Here is a 27790-nt window from a genome sequence, read left to right as displayed (position 1 = left end):
TAAACGTATTGAAAAAAGGTCTGCCGTACGGAGGTCTGGGATCACGTCATCACCGTCTACGTCACTTCCGCACATTTCTGGCGGGGGATGCAAGAAGTCAGGAAGCGAGTTCGGTTTGTTTTGCTTTGGAAACAAAATTTTAACGTTGGAAACGCGACAGAAATAAACAGTTACTCCAAGAATGGAAGATAACACCAATGTACAGACGAAGGACTGGAAAAACACGAAGGAGGCGGTTGCAAACTTCCGGCGGCTCCTGCTTTGTTCCAAATGGTAAGTTAACGTTAACTTACAGTAGTATAAATGTCGCATGGAGGTTAATGTTGACTTGCGTCGTTGTGTTTTAACGAAACGTGGAAAAAGTTTGCCTTTTGCCAGAAAAGCGAAGCAACTAGGAAAACGCAGACGTCTAAAGCAAAAAGTTGAATGCTGCCAAGTTGAATCTAACTGGAATGATGACATCGTCTTATGGGCTTTGGTAGCTTGCAACTCTGTTAAGAGCTACAGTTTGATCATCATTATAAAGTCCTTGTACGACGACAGCAAAGTGCCGACTTTAGGCGCATGTGCAGCGTTATAAAAGACAAAATGTAATATAGTAAAAAAAACAACAACAACAACAACAACAACATTGTGGTTTGAGCACAGGAAATTGCAGTATACACAACACTACAGGTTGCAGCTGGATCAGCCTCGGCATCAACACGGTGTGTTGTTGTGCAAACCAATTCAGAGGTCGAATAAGTCGCAAATAGCAGCACAAAGTGTCGTAATCACAGAGTCCAAACAATACTTCCCAGCAAGCTGCTGCTGCTGCTGCAAATTGTGGTGTGTGTGTGTGTGTGTTTTGTTTGTGGTGGGAGGGAGGATTCAGCGGAGCTCGGTGGTTTCTGGATGTAGCAGGATGTTGATGTACCTGAATAAGCTGTTGGTAGCCGTCAGGACTCTGGGATCCTCCAGTGCCTCCGTACTTATGACGAGTGTGTAAGAAGTGGACGAGGGGTCCTTCACAGGGCTGGCAGCTGTTCCGATGCAGAGGTTAATGCACGTTAAGGCTAAGATCTCCCAAGATGTTCAGCTTCTTCTGAAGTTCACATTCAAATTTTACTTTCTATGTATGTAGGCCAAAATCACCCATTTGTCTCAGAGGGATCTTTAACATTAGATGCCCGCTTTTAGACTATTAATGAGGTGACGAAAACGTGCAAAAAAAAAAAAAAAAAACCTACACCTAATTGGTGTAGCCAGGTTTTTTTGTGTGCGTGTTTTTTTTTTTTTTAATGCTGCTGTTGTTCCTCTTGCTGGTCCTGGGGGTGCGCAGCAGTGGACTGAATACACAACACAGATGCTTACCTATTCATACTGCACTGACCTCTTAAAAAAATAAATAATAATATATATATATATATATATATATCTTTTGTCTTTATTTTCAGCTCAAATTTAATGACGGAACCTGTGTGTCTGGGAATGTGCGAGCATATGCTGTGCAGGTAATGTAAACTGGGTTTATTCTGCTGTGAAGTGCTCATTACCAAAAGAAATGTATCATGGTGGGATTTTTATTTGCCAAACGCAGGTGTAGCTAATAATGATAACGATGGCTCCATTCCATTTAGAGGTCCCACTGCCAGGATTGTGAAATTGTACCTCCTGGCAGGGGATATTGGCACACCTGAATGGTATTTAAAACCTGCTGTATGCTTTTTCTACACTGACAAATAAAAATGTCCACACTGAGAACAGTCCTGCTTTTCTCTATCAGACATGAGGATAGCGATGTCATGGAATTTTAGATGGTGAATAATTGTCATACAAATGATTGCTATTCATTTTATGCCACTGAGGTAGTATGAGCCTCATACTCAATAATTCACGTAGAAAATATGAAAAAGAGGACCCATTTATTGGCTGTGGCGTTTGGTTGTGCAACCAAATTAATGATGTTTATGTCAATGGAGGCTCATTGAAATGTGGGAGATAAACAGTTGGTGGCACGAATTCACACTCGTGTGCCAATATATCAAAGCACAAGAAGGGCGTAAGACAAGATGACGTCATTAAAAGAGCGCCAGTCAAACCTTTAATTGTGAAAAACAACATGAAAACAGTGATGGAATCTGATAGTTTCATGAAACTGTTTTTATACAGCTAAATGGAATTATTTGAACAATTATGATAAATGATTGCGGTCAGCTCATATAATTATCATCAGGCGATTATGTAATAATTGTGACAGGCCAACATGACGAGTGATTTAATTCATTAGGATTATTTCTTATGTAGATAAAATACTCCATAACTATGGCAATTGTGTGGTGTATTTACAATTTACAGTGTTGACAACTAATGTTCCTGAAGGTGTAAAGAACAGCCTCAATTTATTCCTTCTCTTCATAACTAAATGTACTTTGACAGTGAATCAGTGACCCTGCTGTATTTCCTCCTACTGAACTGGGAAGTAGACTCCTAATGTAAAATATGCTCATTGCTCAGGTCCTGTGCTGGCCCACAGGCAGGAGATGGCTGCGTGGTGTGCAACAGCCCTGCGTGGGTGAAGGACATCCAAATCAACAGGCAGCTCAGCAACATCACACAGCTCTTCTGTGGTCTGGAGTCTCTGCTCAGTCCCATAAAACAACCAGGTAGATGGCAGCTACTTTATATATGTAGCAGCTTGTTAGCACGATTAACAGGTTTTCTACTCAAGTCCATGTGTTTCATTCATTATCTTTCTCACCACATTCATCTTCCCACACCCCCTTCTATCGATTTTTGACTGAAATGTTTCAACATTTTCCCCCACTAATCTTATCTCTAAATGACAGTATTAGTGGCTTGTTCCTGTGGTACATTGTATTTATCGTGCCTCCAGCATCCAGGTAATGACAGTGATTATGCGATGCAATTAACCACATTAGTTTGCAAGTAGATCTCAGCTTTGACAAAGAACTTCAGGATAACTTTGTAAACCCTGGAGTTACAATGTGAACAAATCTGCAGATTGCTGTCGTCTAAATTTACATAAAAATAGCTGAGGGTGAAGAAAATGTATTGGGTACTTCTCTATTTCTGTTAAATGGGAATATTATTAGTTGACGCTGCATAATAAAATGTTGTGTTATTGTTTTTTTTTTTTATCTCAGTGGATAGTGCAAGGTTATTACTAAAGCCCCTTTGACAGCAATTCTCAATGAAAAATTACAGCACACTCAGGAAGGATGTTTTTTTTTTTTGTGTTGTTAAATGTGCCTTTTGTTGTTGTCTTTTCATACGTCACTGCAGACTCCTCTGCAGCGGAGATTCAAACAGAGCCTGCGAGCCCTGTCCTTAAAAACAAGAAGAACTTCAAGATCTGGTTCAGTCCCCGCAGCCGCAAGGTGCGCTGCTCAGTGGAGAAACCTTCAGATGTCACTGTACCAGACAGAAGCTCCTCTGGAGAAACAGATGCAGCACAGCTAGGCCCTCATACTGCTCAACGCCAGGACATGTCAGTTTTTAATTTCACTTCGTCCTCCCAAGACTCTGGCTCATCTCCCTCTCAAAAATGCAAAAATGAAAACAGGAAGAAGAACAAGAACAAGTCCACTAAGAAAAGTGCAACCAGGAGGGGCGTGTTGGTGCAGGGAGCCAGGAGAAGCACATGTAAACAGACCAAGCAGAAAATGAAGAAGAAGAGGCTAGATGCCTTAAACCAGCAATGGGGGATCACAGAGGAGGCCTCATCAGAACAAGGGCAGCCCTGTGTTGATGGGGCAAGAAGGTCTAGTAGAAGAGTTTATTTTCTAAACCCTGCTGTCACCTCTGACGAGCGACAGCCTGCAGTGCCACCAGGGAGTACTAATGAACTCAGTCCTGCCAGGAGCACAGCGAGAGAGACTCTCTCAGGAGGCAGCATCACTGAACTGAATTACCAAACCCAGCCCGGTCAGAGCATTTCAAACAGTGCCGTTCAGCACGACAAAATGTCTACAGATGAACCCAGCCTAAATGACAACCCCGAAAAACAGGTCATCATATCTCCCCCGGAGAATTCCTCAAAACGAGCCAGGGTGGAGGTGAAAAGATGCTCGTTGGAAAACACACCAAAAAGACCAAGCGCTTCTCCGGGCCGAAGGAGAAAGTCACTGGGTCAGATGTACCCCGTCGTCCTTAACCCTACGTCTTTGACCAGCCCCAGGTGTCATAAGAGCCCCGGAAGCTCTAGAGCAGACGGAGGAGGCAGCCCTTCTGTCCCAGTCGGCATGTCCCCCGCAAGCCGCAGAAAATCCCCCGGCACCCCTGGTTCATCTGTTGGACGGCCCAGCTCAGGAAGCCCCGCAGTTATGAAGAGGAACCACAAGGGAGAGAGCCCGCTGCATCTAGCAGCAATAAAGGTGGAGAGGTTTCTGAATAATTCACCCTGTTTACTTCACTGTGTTACATTCGAGCAATTCAAATGTTTATGCAGTAGGCTGACAGCAGTGAAAGCTAAAATACAAAATGCATCATTTTAAACATAATGAGCCAAAGAAATTGGGCACCTACGCTCTAAACAAATGTGGTATTTAAAAGATGAACAAAAAAGTCAGCTCAATCAGAACTCAATAAAATGAAATAATAACCAAAATATAGAAAGAATATGATCAATCACCCCCAAAGGTGCAAATCTGACCTTTTCATTCCCTTCATAGTTCTTTAGTTTCTTTTAAATTGCACTGTGGAGTTGAACATCAGTCTTGTGATGATCAGACAGCCACGTTCCAGTCTTTTGAGAATAAACCGTCTCAGAGTAATCCTTGTAAACATAGTCATAATCCCCCTCTGAATCCCAGACAAGGTAATCAATGGCCCACTGTGGAGTCTGATTGATAAATCGTAGGGCTTTGGTTCACTGGGATCAGCTGCAGTGTTTGACGGGTTGCATTTACAGGTCTGCAGTTCTGACCTCAGGTTTGTTGTTCTCTTTCTTTCTCTGCTGTGCAGGGAGATGTAGAGGCTGTCAAGGAGCTGCTTGACCTTGGGGCTGACCCCAACCTGAAAGACAATGCTGGGTGGACACCTCTGGTATGTAATGCATTTGAAAGCTTTATTTAGTGTGTGGAAAAAAACTCCTTCTGTCAGAATGTTTCGTCAACAAATCAGCAATTTTTCAAGTATATTCTTTTTTCTATTCTATCAGGGTGTTTTTTTTCTGTGATGAAAGATGTTTCTTGTCAATAACGTGAGCTGTTGCCGTCTTTACCCACAGTAACTTGGTTTGTTAGGCTATGATGGCAAAACTTTTTACACGCAGGTTTTTACGTACCCTCTAATATTCCTTCTGACAACTCTTGCAACATTTACTCAAAATGCACATCTCGCCATTCAGCATTTGTTGTCTGTACTGGTCAACCAACATGCACAGACAGTGTGAATTATATCGGCGGTTATACTTCAGTCAAGTCAACTTTTTCATGTAGCATATTTAAATACAACAGGAGTGCTACACAACATTAAACAAAGACTTTGACCATTTAAGTCATTAAAGACAAACTAAGCATAAATGTGTACCGAAAGAAATGAAAAGCCATAACAACACACAAGGACATACTTGAGCACTTTTAGAATTAAAACAAAATTGGGCCTAATGTGGAAATGCCAGAGAAAATATATTTGTTTTGAATTGAGATTTGAATACTGCTAAAGAAGTTTATGTGGATCTGGACGAGGGAGGCTGTTCCAACGTTTTGAAGCTGCTCAGCTCTAAGAGTCAGTCTGGATCGAGGAACTACAAAAAGCGTGCAAGCTAAAGTTTGTGTGTTTTTTTTTTATGACCAGGGTTCCCACAGTCAGGAAATTCGGGGACAGAAAAGTTAGCAAAACTGCTTTCCAGGCCAGGAAATAGTTTGGAATTAACAGAATGTAAATTTCAAAAATGTTGAGAGAAACACACCTTGATGAAAGTCGAGTGATCTGCATTACTGTGATTGGTTGTGTCGCTGTTGGTCAACTGGCCCCTAACCTAAATCCTGACCCAACCCAAAACCCTCCCACAACATAACAACCACTCACGGGTGCGTGGCCTGGGCATGCATGGCTTTCCTATTTTAAACTACATAAATAAGGTCATAGAAATGGGGTCACATATTGTGGAAAAGTTTTGAAAATGTACTGGTAAACAGGTATTACCTTATCCTGACGCTTGATTCTTTAATGAGACGTGCTCGTTCTGTTTCTCATAAAGAGAATCTTAAAGTCATTCAGTGAGCGCATTTTCTTTCAAATTAAATGACATGTACTGCTGATGTGACTCTACTTTGACTTCCAATAGGCTAGTAAAGTAGAAGTGTATCACATCACAAATCGAGCATTCTAATCCAGAGAGACTTGATTACTGTAAGTACCGCATTTGTTTTATGCATGATGTCTCCCTGAAAAGATGTCAAACCATGCTTTCTTTTTTTAGCGATTTAGCCTTCAGTTGACTCCACATGATAAGGTGGGGAAGCCGTTACTGCTGCCTGAGTATTTTTTTCCCCGATGAGAATGAGTGTGAGAGTGTTTGCCTCTATCTTTATTGCAGCACTAGCTGTCAAGATGTTCCACTCCATCTTGAGTTTTCGATTTGAGTTTTGACATTTTGCAGCTGATCTTTCAAATTGCCACCAATAAGCTGAAAGCTTGAAATATTCATATGTGACTGCTTGTATATAATCTGGGAAGGCTGGGAGCTGTATGACTTGACATGATACAATCATGTGTTGTGTCATCTCCTTTCCTGCACTCTCAGCAACATTTTACCTGTACAAACAAACAAATATAAAAAAATTATATGTGCACTTTACAAATCCATGGGTTTTGGTTCCCATATGTTAGGAAAATAAACGTTTGTTTACTACAGATGGTCAGCATTGAAGTATTTCAGTATCATATGAAACACACAAACAAGGCTCTTATTTGTGGGTTGGAAATCACAAAAGGCATGTTTTAATTTCTCCACAAATGAAAATGATATAATGCATTTCATATTGCTTTTAATATTTGCTATTTCATGTTAAAAATACATGTTTTTTTACACAGTTGTTGATAGGAAATAATTCCACAGCTCATGGCTTATTATCTTAAACTTCCTGATCCAAATGAAACTGAATTGGAACAGAAATCAGCTTCTCAGTAAAATGCTTAGCTGCACAATTAATTTGAAGCACCACCCTTTCATTTAAACACTGTGCAGTTGTTGCTGTATGTCTTAATTGCATTCCCAAATGAAGCTCTCAGACTGAACTTCAACTTTCTCAGATTAATTTGTGGTTCAAGTTTCAGAAATACAGTATGAAAATGCATTTTTATTAAGCTGTATTTCTATTCTTGTTACTTTTGGAAAGTTGAAAAGTAGGCCAGGAAGTATTTCTGTTCTTTTTAGATTATATTACTGAATTATATCATGCAAAACTAATGAAGTGCGATTCATTTGAAATATATGACTAGCAGTCATGTTGAGTTATTCCACTATCTCATCAAAATATCCATCGGAGGAAAAATATATTGGATTAAAAATCTCACCAAACAGGGAATCAAATGAATTGTTCTTCTTTGCCAAAAACAGCATCAACTGGAAATAAGATAAGTAATAATAATGATTGAAAATAAATATAAATTCCTAATCCACACAGATTGAACAAGGATGGTTTTTTTGTGTGTGTTTTTTTTTTAAGGATAACAGAAAAAAACAATCTTGAGCAAAGCAGGATGATTTCTGTGCACTGCTTCTTTTTATTTCAGCATGAAGCATGTAACCTGGGTCACCTGGCTGTCGTGGAGGTGTTGGTCTCGAAGGGTGCCCTGTTGAACACGCCCGGCTATGAAAACGACTCTCCACTCCACGACGCTGTGAGGAATGGACATTCAGCCATTGTAAAACTGTTGCTGCAGCTCGGCGCCTCGCAGAACGTGCTGTAAGTTTCTATCCGACCTGTTTTCACTTTATTTCTCACAAACATGATCTCTCGAATATACTGTAAGGCACAGCACGATTTCCTTGTCTACGACGCAAGACAGGCCGATGGGAATTTTTTTTTTAATAAATAAAACATTCAATTGTTTCTTTTACTTAACAATTCAGTGATCTTCCAAATAATCCAGTGACCTACCTCACCATTCATTCAATTAAAGCGCACATTTTAGGATTCTCCTACAAATATGCATGAATGTTAATGGTTCGCAAGACTGTCTTTTTAGTAATCTGACTGGACATGCAGCAGAAGTAGTCTGATCCTGTTATAAATCACAGATAAATGCACTGCCATTAGAGATAAAACATATTCCATTGATGTAATTCATGAAATCTTTGGGATATTCTTAAACACGACATGGAAAAGTGGCCAAAGAGGTTGTGTTACTTGTTTTTTTGAGTTATTAGGAATTAACTTTAAAAAGTGCATACCTGCCACCAACCGTATCGGAGTGTGTGAGATCATGTGAATACGAGAACAACGTTACAGCTGAAGTAAAGCACGTCATGCTTGACAATACCACAAACTGACTGATGTTGCGGTGATAAAGGGTTAATTCACTCTTTGAATATGTTGATTATGGTAGTGTCATTGATGCAACTTGTGTAGTCGCTGCTCAATTATAAAATGTTTTTGCATCAGTGGCTCAAACACAGACCTAATTACCCAGAAAGCTTCTGTGATGATAAACATTTGTTTCTAACTTTAGGAACCTAAACTCTGTCTGAAAGGTTTTATTTGAACAGCAATCTTAACAAAACAACTACAGTTCCATTTTCCTTCATAATAAAGGGCAACTTTAATAGTTCATTCATTTATTTATTTTAAAAGATATTGGCTATGGCAGGAGGTCATATTAGCCTATTGATCGTCTGTTTCCTGCTTCCGACTATCATTATTTAATGTGCATTTAATAATCACTCGACCTCTAGGTCACCAAATATACACATTAATGCCTCAGTGACGTTGAATTCAATTGCTGTACTTTGTAAGGTCTTTTGGATGTTTTTACTTCTCTGAATATATCTTGACAAACAAAGTATTACAAATGCCTTTCAACTAAGTCAGAAAATTAAGGTTGAAATGTCAAAAGAAACAGAATTTATTAACCTAATTATTATTGTTGTATTTCATTGCATTACATCATAGAGATACTGCTGCCACTCAGGACCAGTACTTATTTTCCACCTCTTCAATAAATTGTGACGTGCCGTTTGCCGGTCATTGTACCAGGCATTCAGCCCCTTGTAATTAAAGAACGGGTGTGAGTTAGTGCAGTACGTAGGTGCACAGCACGGTTGTAAGACTGATGCTGATTAGTTTTTGGGTGAATCAGTGGATGCTGTATCAGCGTTTTTGACCTATGGAAGTAGGCTAGATGCTTAGCACAATGTCGATAATTAAGGAGAGAATTGTGTGTAATCATTTATGATAAGTGGAGTACTTGATCAGGGTCATTATGTTGGTCAGTTAGTGCCTCTTTTTGCAATCATTTAATCGCCATAATCCTTTGTCTACTTTCTTTATTTAGTTGTCTCATTGCTTTAATGGCTCGTAGTTGCAGATTTTTACATTTTCTCCTCTTTACCTTGTTAAATTGTCTGCACGCCATTAAAAAAAAAGAGGCGGTGATTGGGACAGTCTGTCAGGACGCTGCAAGATGAATGCAATCCTTGTCCTAGCTTCTCCTCTGACCAGGCACAATCTCTCTCACACACACACACAAGAGGCAAACAAAGATATCTGCCAATGCAATCCCTAATGGAATGACTGGCACACAGCTCGGGGTTTGGAAGTACAGATTTTGCAGATCTTCATTGTTCCTCTGTATACGCGAGTGTGTGCACGTTGGGTTTGAATGCTTCGGCTGCATTTTTTCTTTTTTCTTCAACCCAGTTCTATAATAAGTGGCTGCCAGAGTCCACCTTCTATGTAGCTCCAGTTTTTGTCTGTCTCGGCAGTTGTCAGAAATACTGAAAGAATTCCTATAAGAAGTGACAGTCAACGATTCCGTTATGTCACAACATGATAAAGTATTATCAGAAACAACTGCACAGCATGCACAGCTGGGCTCCTGATCAGGCCTGTAAGTATGAATATAAGAGTGCAGGATATTTGGACACTTAGGAGGAGGCCTGCAACGTCCATTTTGTTTAACATTCAGGAAGCTTTTAGATGTCACTATTTAGGTCAGTTCAGTATGAACATGAGATGTAGGGAAAAAAGGGATTCAATACATCTGAATTGGCTGTGGTCTCCACTCTAATGACCGCCCACAGCACTGAATCTATACAGATGTTAATCAACATCACCTGTGTGCCTCATACTAACACGCCAATACACTAATTATATTACATACAGAGACGTACGACAAACGAGCAATCAGACACCAAATATTCGAAGTTAGATATTACATAAAATGCTGAATAGCACAGTATTGTATGTAGTAATGTATACAGTGTTTGTCATGAACTTTCCTTTTTTTTATTCAAACAGTCGTGACCATTACCTAGGAATTAATTAGTTTTAGCAGAGCTTACCTTCATTAAAGGAAGCCTGTGGGGTTATCGACCACATTTGCAATATTTAATGAGTCACTCCTGACTCTTGACAGTTTGTTTGATCTTCTGCTGCCAAATTAGGACGCATGTGCACAAACATGAGCATGTAGGTGTCAGGAATTAAATTCTTGCCAACGATTTCACACCATGCCAGCGAGCCAACAACAGGTGGCTGTAATATGCCGTGCAATGCAATATTGCACCAACAAATGGCAAAAGAAAATGGTAAGGTACACAATGCAGAATAAGAGGATAGAATTGAATTCAGCCTTTTTGTTTGACCTGAAAGATACACACACATTTATTTTGGTGAGTAAGACTGAGTGTAAACAGGAACTTTGCTTGTTTTCAAGAAAATCTCACAGAGCACCTTGAAGATAAAGTAGGTATGACAATTTCCAGAGAATGGATGTCATTTTCTTGTTTCTTCCTATCTTTGAAATTTACTCCTGCTCTATAATGTATACTGTCTGTGCTGCGGTTTCATTCTCTTGTCACAAAGGTTGAAATATTGCTGGTAGTTTGAATGAAAGTGTTGCTGGGAGCATCAGGCAAACAGTTGCAACCTCTACTCCACAACATGTGATTTCAGTTTAGCGTTAAAGAAGGGAGTCTGCACCACTACAGTACAAAACACAGTACTTTTAGGAGGACAAGGGAGGTGTTGGGTAATTTATAGACTTTGTCATTAATATAAGCTGTAACACCCACACTAACCAGGTAATGTAACCAATTAACTTTTTGATAAAATTAAAAAAAAAAAAACATTCAGGCCTCAACCACTACCTCATCAGTTGCTTTCCTATAGTTTCTATCGTTGGTAATTAGTATACTATCGTATAGTATGCGTATAGTAACGACAGCGTCGAGGGACTACACTACCAGCAGGGGAAAAATAAAGTACCTTGTAACAAAATTGAGCAGAGTAGAGCCAACATTAAAGACTTACTGTTGATCTGATTTGTTTCAAAATTTCTGTCAGCTATTGGGTGATTATAAGCTTGGTTTGAACATTGAATTACATTTTTAATTTTATACAATCCTGTTCCGTAGGATTTTGGGTGATCATGTGTTGCATTATATTTACAAAAAAAAAGTCTATAAACTCTAACGATCTCATACAGCAGTACGTTTTGGAGGTATGTTACAGTTAGACAGAGTAAAAAAACTATTATTATTAGCAGTGTTGTTTGTGTGATTTTCTTAGGTTAGGGTTAGAAAAGACTAAATGAAGTTATATACTGGGGCTAAGAATGAGGCAAGGTATGAAATGATGTCGGCATGAAACTTCATATTGTTTTTTTGTTTTGTTTTTTTCATCTTTTGAATCTTCTTGCTGCGTTAAAGCAGTCATAGTTATCGTGGGTACCCACGAGCACCACCACCGCCTTCCTCCCACTTATGTGCTTGGGCAGTGACCTGTGGGAGAGTGTTTGTGACTTTACCTCCTGCACAATTTATTTTGTATTTTCCAAAATATTCCACTCACATGCTGCTGCTTAAACCAGCCTGTGTGTGCGCACATGTAGAAGTGTCAGGGACATTTTATGTTTATTTGTATTTGTGTGTGTATGGGGTTCGGGGTATGAATCCAAATGAAATATTTTATGGACCAGTGGACCTATTAATTGTCCCCCAGGTGTTATCTTTGCTGACGCCTAATCTTTTAGAGACGACCTGCTGGGCTTCGTTCTTCTCTCCGTCTCCTCTCCTCCTCCTCCTCCTCCTCTGCCTTTCTTCATTCCTCGCACACTTTTCCTCAAGGTGACCTCAGTCTCGTTTCATGCAGCTTTCTCCAACTTAAAGATACATACTTAAAAGCTGTTTCTATTCAATGTCCCTATTGTAACCAGGATGTACTGTAGTGGCAGTTTCATCACCTCTGTGCATAGTAGTGCTTTTGAGATGATGCTGAGCCTCCTTTACACACAACTGTGTACTGATGTTAAAATTTAAACCGAATCTGTGAAGGTGGTCTTGGCATCAGATAAACCTATATATAATAGAGAAAGCTTTTGTACTTAAAAACGAGCACTTCTCTGTAATGTAATGCAGCCCTGTCTTTATATTTTTTTATGCACAGAGTAGTGTGTGCCTCAATGAAGTAGATCACAGATTTTAGTTAAACCTCGTATCAAACAATTATGCTCCAACACTTGGGAACTCCAAGCAACACTCAGGTGCACGGTGTCACAGAACAAGCATAGTGTGACATTGCTAGATTGTTTTGCTCAGAGCTCTGCAATGCCAAATATTGAATGATAGTGTCCTGCTTTGGCAAAGAGAAAGATACAAATAAATAAATAAACAATGTGCACAGATTGCGCTGAAATTATAAAACAGAATGATTATCATGTTTGAGAAGACGTTGCACACAGGAACATGAATGCTCTCTTAGTGTGCGGAAGCTTTGTGACAGGCAGTCAGGACAGAAAACGGCACAAAAATAGTGTAGAGTGCTGAGAAGAAAGTGATACAAATTGGAAAGAAAAAAAATACTCAAGTGCAGATTACAATGTATTAAAATGCAGGATTTTCGTCAAACCATAACAGAATCATTAACTTATAAAAAGGAAGGATCCTTAGACAGACCCTTTGTTTGTTCTCGAGGCCACCATTCTTTAGAAGTATTGTGAACAGCGCCTCTGAAAGGTTGCCAAAACATTAGGACCTCCTGCCCAATGAAATACAGCCAGCTGAGTCACTATCATTTTATAAATCTCTGTCAGTGCGCAGCATAGTAATGTGTAGGGGGAAACAATAACCTTCATGAGTCATTTCCAAGTTACATCACTTGATCAACACCTCAGCACCTTTGTTACCACTGGCACATTTTCAATGTCACAATGCACCTGAAGCTTGAGCAGAGAGCGCACGTCCAATTCTTTGGGAACAGAAAACAGTCACAGAGAACCAAATCTGGCGATAGGGAGGAGAGTAGGAGACAACTTTTGTGTTGTTGCGGGCGAGAAACTTGTGCGAATTCGACCGCTGTGAGACCACAAAATGTCAAAGAAAACCCGCCTGCTGCGTTCCTCCTCTCATCGCCTTCCTTGGTCTTGAACAGTGGCGTTCTGCCCCTTTTGAAATGCAAAATATCACTCAAAACATCTCACCTGGTTAATTGCTTCATTTCTGTACCGATTTACCAAATTTGGAACAAAATCTAATGTGCAATCTTTGGTCAAGTCCATCGTGAAATCCCAAATGTGCACATACCAGTGGGCACAGAAATGCAAGTAACACAGATACTGATGTTCTTCAAGGAATACTTATGAAGGTCATTTCTTCTCACTGCTGCATGCACATTACTGTGTTGCACTCCATTCGTACTGAACAGGAACAGTCAGTCAGTCAGTCAGTAGCGGAAGCTGAAAAGTACAGTGAAACTTAAGAAATCCATCAGTCTTCCCCTTCTTCAAGTACTTTAAATAATGCAATTATTTAGTAATTATTTACTGCTATACATAACATGTTTCAAGTCAAAATTAGGATTGCTTTTTATCGCAAAATATCTGCATCAAAACTCACCCACACAGGAAGGGAGCAGTAATTTTAGTATTTGTATCTATATTTTTGAAAAACAACTCCTTATCTGAGGGAGAAAGTGGCTCACCTCAGATCCACAGAGACTAATTAACCTACAGGTTCTGCAGGTCTGCAGAACACAAGATGTTGTTGCATGTTCTTATACTTATTTTAGATTATGTTTGTGTTTTCTCTGGGTCAAACAGTTGTTTTGATATTATGCTTTCATATTTTCTGGTTCAAATGTGTCTGACTGTCCTTGTGTTCACCAGCTGTTCTGCATCATTGCAAATGAATTAATACACGACTGTGTGCACACTGAGACACTGACATACTTTATTTCTGGAAATGTTCCTCTCCACAGTAATCTGTATGGGAAGCGGCCTGCAGATTACGCTGTGAGTCTGGAGATGCTGGACATTTTCCAAGAAGCCACAGCGGGAACCCAGTTTACTAATGCTCATACATCTCATAGCCCCTCAACCAGTCTCTCTGTGGTACGTCTGCATAAAAATATCAATAACCTTTTTTTTCCCTTGAAAAACTAAACCCAGAGTGCTGAGATTCTTGAATTGAAGGGCTAGACCTTTCTAAGCCGTGTTCTTATGCCCTGTATTAGGTGAGCGACTGTGCAAGGAGGGATGAAACAGCGGTGTTTTTGGCCACTAAGATGTCACTGCCAGAAAAGCATCAACTGGCCAAACTGGGTCTGCTACTGGAAGGGAGGATGGCTGACACCTTCTCTGGCTCAGGTAGTGTTTTCGGAAGGTTCCCTAAGAGGAGGTGCTGTCTGAATAACACAATGTTCCAGGCAAAGCCCCTTAGGATATGAGCCGCATATGATTTCTTTTCAATGTTATTTTTGATTAGCTCTCAGCAACAGCACAATTTGACAGCACCTACCAGCCAATTGCTCGTACATAAGCATCGCCAAACTCTCTGATAGGTAATCAAAATATATATTAGAAGGCTAAATTCAATGCTCAGCTGCCTGATGGGTTCTGTAGTCAGTGGGGTTGTCTCTTGCCAGGGTCTTTGGTGTTTGTTCTGAAGGGTTATATACTGTACACAACTTCCACCACCTTCGAGATTGGATTTTTTTTTTCTTTCCCTAGAGAGCCAAGCTTTATAGACTTTACTATCTAATGCAGATCCATTTGAAATGTAAAAGCCAACAGTAGGTGCTCGAGCATCATCACTCACGAAGGTTCAACAGTAACTAACAAGTGCTTTTAGAGCTGTATACATCATTGTGATACAGCAGCTCCTACACTGTTGCATAGTAATGACTAGAGGAACACCAGAGAGCAAAAGTAATTGAAATAATTTCTCATAAAATGTTTGGAGGTACGACCGGAGTGATGAATAGACACTAATGAAAAACAGAAGTGTTTCTCACAACTCTCTCTCCTCTGGCCGGAGGGGTGAAAGTTGGCGCTTCCAGAGAGTGCTTTTCACATTTGGAACTGAAGCCTACAAATCCTCGGTCAATGCACAATGCAAGAGTGTTTTGCCCCGGAGATATAATTATGTTCATTTTGCACTTGTCAACTCTGCCGACTTGTTGAATGAAGAGGCAATAAGCTTGCATTTACATTTTAATTAACCTATAATTATGTGTCCCTGTCTTTTATATAATAAGCTGTAGCTTTGCTCTTTGTTGTGTTGCCAAAGTGTTTGTAAGTTTTGCAGTGAGCTTACCTGTTCACCCACTCAAAGGAACAGAAAGTAGCAAATCATTACCAATGGGAGAAATGCGCCACATTTATGGGATAAACCACGAATCAAAACCATTCACATTCTTCCTCTAGAGTTGGGTTTTTGTTGGTAAATTAGCATTAGTGTATCTACTTAAAGTACAATTACATTGTGTTATCCTGTTACGAAACAGTTGTCTCAATGTAAAATTTGAAAACAAATTAGTCATTAAAATTACATTCTGCACATGTGAAAAGCTTTGCCTGCTACAATGCATAACATACTGTATAGGCCTACATTTTATATAGTGATGTGTAGCAGTGTTTACAGTTTATGGTGGTGTTGTTCTGAATGGCAACACTGGAAGGCAGAGTGGAAAGCCAGCTATCACAGAAAGAGGGGGAAGTGATAATTATTCATAATTGTGCACATTATCAGGCAGTTTCTCCTTTAAGGCATTCATAGTGATGCATTCACATATAAAACGTGACGGAAATAAATGTGTAATGGCCAAAACAAGACACAAAAAGAGCCCTTAAGAGAGAGAAGTTCAAACCCAGACTGCTTTATCACCTCCACACAGCTGGCCAATGTGTGAAGTGGGTGTCAAAGTCATATCATTAGTTTTGGAAGGAAATGATCAAACACAGTTTCCCCTCATCCAACAAACAACGTTCTCAGCGTGGGTTTCTCTTGTTGAACGATCCAAGTGTCCAGGAGCAGAAAATATGCTTTATTTAAAACAAATCTATTATAAATATATATCACATATTTTACATTAATCGCACATGCGTTACAGTGTCATCCTGGGTTGAGCCTGCAGGCGGTTGGAGCACCTTTACGCTTCAACAAAGTCCATACAGACAGTGTCCTCTGTAGCTTGTAGCACCTATAAGCAGCATCCGGTATAATTGGTCACTCGAGGCATGTTAGGAAAAAAGTCTGAAAAAGGACATTCTCTCTTGAGACACAGAAAGACTGTTGATGATGTCACCTGGGCGGGGAGGGAAATCTAATTTGCTTATTTGTTCTTGGCTCTTTAATGTCTAAAATATCACAGCTATGAAATAAAGACTTAAAGTTATAATGTGGCACTTTGAAGCCTTGAAGGAGGAGATCAACAGTCATTTGTGTTTCGGGTAACTTCTTTACGTATGCTTCCTTCTTCCAGTGAGCCATGTCGTGGTGCCACAAGGACAAATGCCCACTACCTACTCCACTCTCCTGGGTCTCCTCGCTGGCTGCTGGGTTGTCCGATACAGCTGTAAGTAAGGAGTGAGCTGTCGACTGGAACAGTTCTTGGTTGATGCTATTTTTAGATGTCATGTTAAACTTTGCCGTTAGAACAACTTCTGACTGCAGTAACTCGAGGCAGATTTCCTCCAAAATGTATTGTTGAATGCATGAATATATTCTCTCCGATTTTTAGGGCTTTTGAAGAGAGATCACCTTGACAATGAATGGCAATTATGTTTATTGCGCTGGGATATTTATCGCGCTCGGTTCCTTTCATTCATGACAGTCATTAATTCAGTGCAGACGACGTTAGCACTCTCTTCCAAAACTGCAGCTCTGGAATAACAAAAGAAAAATCGGTGAAGAAAACACGTTTAGACTTTGTGACATGACTGAATAAATGTCTGCAAATCTTTGTCTGTGATTTCCTAGCTCTGACAGCAGAAGCAGTTTTAAGTATTTTTAAGTATAAACATTGTTTATAATAATTTGATAATAATAAAACGAGAGAACAAATTTCAGGTATTGCTCTATTTATTAAGACTGAACTCCTACATTGCTTCAAAGAAATATTTCAACATTTTGGGAAGTACACTGATTGTCCTTGCAAAGATTTAGAGAAGATTGATAACGCTGTCATACCTGCGTGGTAAATGTAAAACCTCAGCCAGCAGCTGCCTTGCTTAGCTCAGCATAAAGACTGGGAACAGAAAAAGAGTTGTGCTGCTGTCATGTGTTCCTCATATGCTCCTGTGTTTCATTTGAAGATTCAATTTGTCAGATATTCAATTACTTTATACTCTGAAATATCTTTTAGAAGCATTAAAACCAGGCGGTAGACAGCTGTTTTGTGCTGCAGTGGCAGAAGGAAGTAAACATTTGCATCAATTTCATAACTGATAGGCATCTATTTTTATACTCAAGTTTACGGAGTCATTCAGGGATCCTATAGCCTTAGAAACAATATTTTTAAACTTGTGTTTGCTGCACTTTGGTGACTCTTGGCATTGTATAGGGCAAGTATTAAAAACCTAGTTGGTAAATATTGGACTCTCTAAACCACAGTGCAGAACAAATGGATTGTGCTGCACTGGCTGTTTGGAGTATTTTCAAGGGTTTTGTGCTCCCTGCTGAATCCCAAAGAGCATTTCACCAGATACCTTTGCCCACAATACTTTCTCCCATGTAACGGTTTCAACACATCTTTAGCTTGTTACTGTGACATCCAAACTTTAATGGGAACTTTAACACATTTTTGTTAATTGATTGTTCGTCTGACGACAGAAAGCGATATGGAAAATGTGTCTATTTGCTGCTGTCTTATTGAGTCCTGCTCAGGCTTTGGTGTTAATTCCTCCTCAGAAGACATGTACATTCGACTTCCTCTTTTCTGCAAGCTTAAGTGAAATCAGATTTGCTTTGGAAAATAAACTTCTAAATGCAGCACTTTAAAAAAAAAAATGTCATGCAATGGGAAACATTCAAAGAACATTTTGCAACTGGCAATTTACAGATCAATTGTTTGTGCCTGCTTGCGCATGCGAAACCACACGTGCTTATATGTCTGACAGCCAAGTAGAGTGGGTGGATGACTCGGGGATGGATTGCGGGAATCAATGCACCATAAGGCTTCAGAATCACTAGCAATGAAAAGATGGCTAACAGTTTTTTTTCCTGTTTGATTTTTGCCAAGACGAATACTTAGCAAAAATGTTGCTATTCTCAGCCAGTCTCCCTGGCATCCTTCAATCGAGTCAACAAGCAGAAATTCAGAGGAAGTCAGCTTCAGGGGAAGAAAAAAGAGACTATCTGTCAAAGAGTTTTCTGGCACCTTGGTGTGCCCTTGACTGGTGTATTCGTCAATGGCATCACTTCACTGTGTGTGTTTAGAGCACAGGGCATGCATGCTTTTCACTGTCTCTGCCAGTAAGCCATTTCAACTCAGAATGTGTGTGTGTGGTTGTGTCACTGTAAGATTTTGTGTGTTTGGACCACATTCAGCCCCTCCCCTTCTCCCCTTCTCGCTTCTCCACGCAGGCTGAGCACTTGACACAGCTTGTCTCCCTCGTGACAATCACTGTGGCATCCTATCTGTTTCTGTCCTTGTGTTTGTGTGTGAGCACACATGAGCAGCTGAGTTCTCACTGTCACCTGCCTTTGTGTGCCGTCGCTGTCAGCCAGGCCGAGCTCTTTATCAGAGCTGTGTTTCATTGCATTGTATTTTCTTTGGGAAAGCAGCTTCAGTGTTTCATCCTGTCTAACAGGGTTCCACTCCGGCTAAAAGCCTGAATTAAGGCTTTCAATTAAGACCAAAGGATTGAAGTTAAAATCCTTTTGTCTATTATGACATCATAAATACTGGTTTTCTTTTTTTTTTTATATATATATATATATAACATGACAGTGGTTGGTTTTTGGGATACTGGCTATCAATAAAGAGTGAGCTATCGTACCGTGTCAGTATTGGACCTTAAAACTTCTCATTAGTTCCAAAGGCCGATGCAATACTCCTCTCATTATGAGGACAATACCAGTCTTAGCCTAATAGTCTTGTCCTTCTAGATCACAGTTCCAGTTGGTCTCACGTTTAATCAAGGAAGCGGGTTCATCTTAACGCTCAGTCATTCACTGACTCTGGAAGGAAGGGGTTTCAGATGTTTTCTGCTTTCATTGTGAACATAATTGGCAAATATGCTAATGCCTCCTCAGTACTAAGCGCCATCGTCCGGAGCGATTAACCCCGGTATCTTCACTCTTCTCTGTCCAAGTCTCTGACAGGATCCCCGTAAAAGAGAGCTGTAATTAAAGGGGATGAAGAAATGTAATTACCCACAACCTGGTTACTGTGTGTATTTGTGTGTGTGTAGTTCACTGTTTCATGTCAGGGTACTGTCATGTGACAGGGTGTAAACACGCACGCACGCACGTCCAATGTAATGTTGTCATGTCTGCCAGGTGGAAGACTAAGCTGCAGCTAAAGTTGAAATCGTTGTGTGAGAGGTTCATGGAGAAATATATACACCTTGCAAATGTGTTAGTGGAATAGTTCTCGTCTTTTATGGTCGGATGCGTTCTGAGGAGTTTGTTTGTAATCAAAATAGTTATTTAGGCCAAACCTTCTGCTCAGGTTTATTTGACATCCTAGTAGTTTTTTTATGGCAAACTGTTGTATTTTTTAACCAAATGTACTTTCAATATGTTTAAATGTGACACTTTTAAATTGTGAGTTAGGATTTTTTTTAATATATCCCTGACATGATACTCAGTAAAAGAACACTTACTGAGAACAAAAGCACTGTGATCTGTGCCAGTATTTTTCATCTGTGACAGTGAGGGGTCATTAAAATGTGCAATTTCTTTTCCCTTATCTGCCTTTACTTAAAAAAAAACCAAAAAAACCAAAACTTTTCTGTCTTTTGAGATGCTTTCTAAAGGATTTGGAACAAAAGCTGCTTCACTAGGCTCCAAAAATGCCGTGATGCTGGCTGTCACAGCTCTAATTTGACTTTGTAAAACCTCAAGAGACAGAGAGAACAAGATGATGCTAGAATTCTGCTTAATACTTAAAACGAGGGTTGCATCATTAACTCCACTATGCTCTGGGCATCTTTCTCTGTCAACAACTGCAGCTTTGCCAATACTTGAAATCTTCTAACTCGTGATAAAACAGACATGAGCTTTGTCATCCTCCGTTCGCAATTGCCTTGTCACACTCTTTCAAGTCAACATAATTAGCTGTAGCTTTAATTTTCTTTGTTCTCTCTCTTTGATTCCAGGGGTGGAGGCATGTCTGCAGGCAGGGAGGTGGATGCCTGAAGCTGAGCACGAAGCAGGAGAAGGCCCCCAGCGCAGTCGCATCAACAGATGTAGCTTGGTAAACAAGAAGTACACAAACAAACGTATACAATTGATAAGTATAGTTTGTCTGAACCCTCTGTCCTTGTGAACATTTTGTGTTTCCAGGCAGTGGTACATGGTTGTTGTTCATATTTAGTGTTTTAAAACTATGAATCACAGGTTATTGGTCTTTTTAACACTAATCAATAAAAACAAAATGCTACATTTGAAATCTCTTAGTCAAATCAATCTCAATTAAGCTGAGATAAGTATTCACCCCCCCTTTGTTATGCCTCCTAATTATTTTTTGATAGTGCTTCCAACTGCTTTTGATTGACACAAACAGATGTAAGAACACAACAAAACCACAGTGTCAAACAAAACCCAATTCACACAGAAGTGGTGTCAGAAATGGCACGAATGCCTTTCAGTGGCCAAGTCCAGAGTGATGACCTCAGTCTCAATAAGAAATTGTGGTGGGGCTTGAACAGTGCTGCTCACCTATCCATCGACACGGAGCTTGACAGAGCCTGCGCCGTTTTGCAGAGAACAGAGACAGCGCATTGTTCCGATTTCAGAGCTGATACAAACCTAACGCAGGCTTTTTGCTGGAGGTGCCCCAGTGTCCCCAGTTCAGATTCAGTTGTGCAAATTTGATTTCAGTTTGACACTGGGGTCATGTCCGGCTGATTAGTGTAAAATATGGAATTGTAACCGCAGTGATTCAGTGCAGTAAAAACAAAATATGAGCACGTAGCGACTACTTCTTGTGCGCATTGTGTATGTGTTTTACATGATAATGTGATTACCTGTTTGTAGCCCCTGAGGGAGAGCAGCACTGAGCACATTAAGCAGAGTGTGATGTAGAGCGTGTTATAGCGCTGACCCTGCGTAGACGGCTATGATAATAAACGTGTTCTTTTAAGTTTGAGATTTCCCCACTGTTGGTTTCCTCTGTTCTCTTCCCTCTAACGCAGAGTAAATGTTGATTCTTGAAAAACAATAATAATATCAATCATAATGATAAATAAAGGAGACGCAAACACAAACACTCAAGCAAAGGGGGAATCCAGTCAAAGTATAGTCAAAGAACCTTCTTACTAGAAACTCTTGAGAGAGGTAATTTACACCCCATAAGAGTTGAGTTCATTGATGCTGTGAATAGAACAGTCTCCAGTGGCCTAATTCACTGCTGCTTTAAACAGCAATGCTAAGTGGCTCAGAGTTTGTCTGGAGAACGATGCTTATAAAAGTGTCTTCTGCGGAAAATAAATAAATACAAAGCAGACACTTGCCTCGATTTAGTTGCAAAGAAAATTATTCAGCATTTATCTTCATCATAAACAAAAGATGGCACCTTAATTATTCCGCCACAGAGATCACAGGAACTGAGGTTTTACCCTGCCAGCGAGGGAGTAACATGTTTTAATGAGGGAAGATAACAGATAACAGGTCCTCTCAGCTAGACTTTTGATGCACAAGGACGTATAAGTTTGGACCAATGAACATATCAAGGGATGAGTGAATGGTGCCACTAATTCATGAATTTGTGTTTTGTTTTGTAGCTTCCTCCGCTCTTCGACGGCTGTTTCTTCTTCCTCCTGGGCTCCTTTAAGGCGCCCACCAAAGACCAGCTCACCAGGCTGCTCCGGGAGGGAGGAGGTCAACTCCTGAGCCGGCAGCCCAAGCCGGACAGCGACGTGACACAAACCCTGAGTGCCGCAGCCTACCACGCCCTGCCAGGCTCCGACCAGGCCCTCTGCACCCAGTACATCATCTTTGACCCGCAGGGCCCATACAAGCCTGTAGTGGCCAGACGAGGTAAGGTGTGGTCAGCTCCCTCCAACTGGCTCATCGACTGCATCACAGCCTTCTGCCTCCTCCCAGTGCCGGAACCTAAAACACTGACCTAGCCATTTGTTTTACAATATTAAATCATAATTTTGCACCGATTTGATTTACTCCTAAGCAGACTCATGATGTGTTTTTTTGTCTTTTAATCTGTGTTAATAAAGTTGACTGGTACCACAAATTAGCTGTAGAATAATTAAACAATAATGTAGTTTAAACCTGCAAGAAGTCTGAAAGTGTGAAAATGTGTCCTCCATAGAGAATACAGAATAAACAGGTGGTTGACGGCTCCAAGGCGTCACAACATATCACGAAATGATTAACTGGACAGGAGGGAAGAGAAAACAAAGTCCTGCTACATAAATCTGTATTTTTAGGTGAGAAGTGTTTCTTAAGTTTTTTTTGTATGAGGTTGAACCCCTGAGCTATAAAAATTACTTAAATACAATTTGTAAGAAAAAATATTTGGTGGAATTGTTCTTTACTTACTTAGAGTTTACAAGTAAACGCAAAACATCTTGGTTTCAAGCTAAAAAAAAAAAAAAAAAGCTGGCAGCCACAGACACAACCCAAACACATAATTATCAAAAATAGCTTTTTGGATTTAAAGACAGATGTAATATTGTTTAAAATGAAACTGACGAGATAAGATAAGGTATCAAAACTGGTTAACATGTCCAATAACTACATGCTACCTATTCACAGATGGAGTTTTTTTTTTTTTTCCCACCTTTGCAGCTTTAAGTCCATTCTCTGCCATTTTTCCAAGAAAGCGTGACGGTAGCTGCAGGCTACGTAACGGAGCCCAGATTCCTCTCGCCTCATTGATATCCTTCAGCTCTTCCTGGAAAAACTCAAAAGCGTTTCCGGGTCAGATTGTACATAATCCCTCCAACATGTTCTGGGTCTTCATCGAGTTTCACTTGCCTGGAAAACCTCCACAGGGAGGCGTCCAGGATTAATCCTAATGAGACGCCCCAAACCACCTTAACTGACTGACCTTTTAATGTAAGGGAGCAGCAGCTCGACTCCAGACTTCTCATGCTATTTAAAAGGGTTAGCAGGCAGCCTGCAAAGGAAACTCATGACCTTAGGTGGCAGTTGGAAATTAGGTTGACTGAAATTAGATTGAATTAGATTGTAATTTGCTCCCTCTTCACAACAAAACTCTGGTTTCAACATCCACATCACTGTCGATGCAACAAAGTAACATCTGTCAAGCGTCAACTCATTTTAAGTACATTTCTAGTTCATTTGGCTTTTTTTTTTGTGTGACATGTATAAAATCAATATTTGTCTGCTGCAATATCGAATGAATGTTTTAGAGTGGGATTACATTCAATAAAATGCATGGGTTTAAAGGAAGAGATAATTATCTAATGGAAAATGTCTTGTCTGATACAAAAGCAGAAAGAGGTTCCCTGAAAACTGATTGATGGGAATTCAATAGTATGTGTAGAATAGGGAAACAAAGCAATTATTTGTTCCGTCACAGTGTTGGCACTTGCTGGGAAGAAAAAGCAAAACTTTTGCAGGTATGTGTGCTTTAAGAGGTTTTCTACTGGCCATCTCCCAAGATGCCATTTTTAACGGGATTAGTCAGGGATGCACCTAATTGCTATTGATTGCTATGTGCTGCATAAAATTGCTTCCCTTTTCTTGTCCACGGTGGGAGGTGGGAGAAGGCAATTAGCAGTGCGGACGAGATAGAAGCCCAGACTGACTTGTAATGAAATGGAATGGAGGAATGAACCTGAGAGTAATGCCCTTGAACTCAGTGAGCTTTACAAAACCATTAAGCGCTAGTATCTTCTTATTCTTCCTCTTGCACGACCATCAGCCAGAAAAATATTGTACCTGTATTTACTCTAAACTGCTCAATTTATAGAAGCATTACCGAGTGTTTTGTTGTATCCTGGTTCGGCGAATTGTTGTTTCCTCTTGGGTTTTTTTTTTTTTTTTTTTTATCACATACTGGAGAGACTAGCTCAAATCAAGGAGATTTGTTGAGCACTATCCTCTAGGTTTTAACTGAATTTTCTCATGCCATTGATTCGTCTGCCGAGAAATGCTGTGCTTTTTCACAGTAAAGAACTGCACATTCACGAGCGGTTAATGGTGTGTTTTCATACCATCCTCAGTAATCTGGTGTCCAGAAATGTCAGCGCTCTCCTGAGCAAACAACAAAGATGAAAATACAACAAAAGAAATCCACACTCACTTTTGCCGAATAACACTTCTTTTCAAGTCTATTTAACAAAATAGTTTTAGTCTTGATGAATAATACACATTTTCTTATTTCTCAGGTCTTTTTTTTTTTTTTTTTTTTTTTTTTTACTCCACCTCAGATTTCAGAATACACATTATACGTTTGAAGATATTTACATATGAACAACATGTGGAGCACCAAGGGTTGTTTAACTAATTGAAACTTGGACCCTTTGTTGTACAGTTTAGGTTGAACCTGTGCGAGCATGAATTCATATACAATCAAAGATGCTCTTGATTTTAAACAAATTCTGATTTGTGATAGAAATTAGATTCTCTGGTATTAAAGTCCGCTGTGAACAGACCCTTGGTGCCCCAAAAAGTAATACAATTGATTGTATAATAACAGTATTTCTCTCTTCCTTTACCAGATAGTCCTCTGTGTTGGTTTTCAGGCACACTTTATGTAACAGTTTTGTTGCTGAAAAAAATAACATAAGGGAAAAATAACAATCTTTCATAGTTTCCAGCTACAGTAAGTCGGTGTCTCGTGGAAAAAGCGAATGGTGTACATTTACAAAATGCCCATGTAGAAGCCTGTGGTTTGAATGATGGGAGGACAGATGGGGTCATTTGAATAGACATTCACAGACAGACATAAAGACTCAAGTTTCTTGGCAGAAAATGAACAAAGACAGACTGTGCGGCTGATCTGTCCTTGAAACTGTGCAGCTTCATGTGTTTGCAAGGAGAAATGTAATTTCCTCTGGCTTTCCCGGGCTGAGACTCTCTGAGATGCGCACAGTGGAGTGGAGTGGATATGCGCTGCATTAACACCTCTCGTGTTTTAAATGGCAGCCCCCTCTTAAAAATGACAAGCATAGCCATCTACAGTATGTTAATGCATGTGGTTTGAAATTCTTCCTGCTTATTTTTCAGTGAGAGCTATTGTAGCCACTTTGTCTTTAAGAAGTCAACTTACTTACAGAGCAACATATGCACTATTACAGTCCTGCTGTACCCCTCCATCGGATTTGGTGCAGTGAAGCAAAATTCTTCATGGTTTTCTGTAACTGTCAATATACAATTTTCTCTTTGATTTCATATCTCTCACCTTTTTTTCCCCCACTGGCGGCCCCGATCACGAGGCAGCTCTTACATGTGGAAGGACAGCTGATCTTAGTCTTGACTGTCAACTTTCTGTTGACAACCACTTCGCCCTCTGGTTTCTATCTTTCACCCCCGGGTGATGGAGGCAGCTTATAAAATCAAGAAAACGGACAGCCGTGGCTTCACTAAATGTTATGCACTTCAGAAGCACTGGAGGATAATGTATCAGAACAACCAGTTCAGTGAGTTACAATGTCACATTGCCATGAGGATCGAGTTGCCTGGATGTTTCTTTAGCTTGAAAGATCCTGTCTACCATTTTTGTTCCTTACTTTTTTTCCTACTATCAAATGACGGTGTATATTTGGAACCATCTGTGGATTTAATTCAGCATTTTTAGTCATGATTAAACTGTACTTGTCCTTGTACTCCTCTTCACCCTTCCGGCTGTCTCTGGAATGTTGTAGGATAAAACTGTAAGTAGTTTTGGCTAATACACAACAGTAAACCATCGCACAGGGAAGTGGAACAAAGTAGCACTTTAAGCAGTCTTGGCGGTTCATACTAAATGATGCCAAAGGTCATGCTTTGTGAATGTCATCTGGAACAGTAGCAATAAGGCATCTGTGGTGGCAGCAATGCCTTCAAGCCATGTCAACTGGCACACTTCAGTATTTCTTTATTGCTACTCACTAAAGTAATTCCAAATTTATTTGGATACATGTACAGGCTAAATAATTGTGTGGCATTTAAAGTAATTAACATGAATGAAGCTCCCTTAATACTTCTAAAATGTCTGGAGCACTGAGGCTGTGACTGATAAACCATTCTTGTCAGTTTTGTTTTATGAGCCGGCAGACCTCAAGCCAGATAGATGAGGTCTGTCTTTTCATTTTGAAAGATACTAAATCAATGTAGCTTAATGATGAAAATGATCCAAACTCCATTGTTGCACCTAAGACTGAACTTCACCCAATTCTGCGATTTCTCCATCGTCCACCGTAGTGGAGCTTTGCGGCAGACTTTGCAGACTTTTCTCTTTGCAGAGAGATTTTTCCAAAATTAGTTTTAGTGCCTTTTAAGGTAATACACCTCTTTAGTCATTGGTCTTTATCCTATGTTCATTTCTGTCTCATTACAGAGTGCTGGGAGCCTCTATTAAGCAGCCCATCCATCACCACCCAGGAATAGGGTCTAAAAGGTTAACGGGAACGGATTTTCTGGAAATGGAAAAAATTCTTGTGATGAATGGCACAAGCTTAGGGAAATTCACCTTTGAATTAATGGCTAGTATTTATCATCTCCAAAACATCGTGTTTTGGGCCCTGGTTGGGTGCTTTTTCTTTCAGACTAGACTACGTGAGGACCACTCTGGTCTGAAAAAATGTTAAAGCAATACATTAGCTTGTCTCTGTGTTGTAGCCCCGACCATAGCCACACCACATTTGTTGTTCCATTGTAACATATTCAGGAGGGGAGGAACCGAAATCTATTACATAATGTATAGGAGTGGTATATCAGCTTTGTATCTTAACAAGCATTATGGGTTGAAGTGCCTCACTGGGTGCTGAGCAACATACTGTGCCTGAGATTGTGGATGAATTGCGTGCTTGTGTATTCTCGTATGGACAATATGTCGATCGATGCTGCTTTAAAGCATTTAGACAGATGCGGAATCCCTCCTTTTGTCTGCTGGTTGTTGTTGAATGTGCCCAGCATGCAGGCTTCAGCAGTGCCAGGCACCCAGCTGGATGATTGATCACAGAATACTCCTTGATTAAGGAAAAT

General features: G+C 40.1%; 1 protein-coding gene across 1 annotated transcript; it reads left to right on the top strand.

The window, feature by feature from the left end:
* Nucleotides 1-98: 98 nt before the first annotated feature.
* On the top strand, nt 99-22801 carry bard1 (BRCA1 associated RING domain 1). Its single transcript, XM_069698519.1, has 11 exons — nt 99-273; nt 1437-1493; nt 2497-2645; nt 3286-4376; nt 4966-5046; nt 7744-7916; nt 14427-14559; nt 14682-14814; nt 16932-17024; nt 20773-20870; nt 22399-22801. Exons 1-11 carry the CDS (start codon nt 182-184, stop codon nt 22744-22746), a joined length of 2448 nt encoding a protein of 815 aa, XP_069554620.1. The 5' UTR covers nt 99-181; the 3' UTR covers nt 22747-22801.
* The last annotated feature ends 4989 nt before the right edge of the window (nt 22802-27790 follow it).

The sequence above is a fragment of the Brachyistius frenatus genome, unplaced genomic scaffold, assembly GCF_029030835.1.
Source record: "Brachyistius frenatus isolate BFR_SWC_R1_liver_20210118 unplaced genomic scaffold, ASM2903083v1 Contig_27, whole genome shotgun sequence".
Taxonomy (NCBI): domain Eukaryota; kingdom Metazoa; phylum Chordata; class Actinopteri; family Embiotocidae; genus Brachyistius; species Brachyistius frenatus.
The sequence above is the reverse complement of the archived record's forward strand: the minus strand, read 5'-3'. Positions and strand labels throughout refer to the sequence as shown.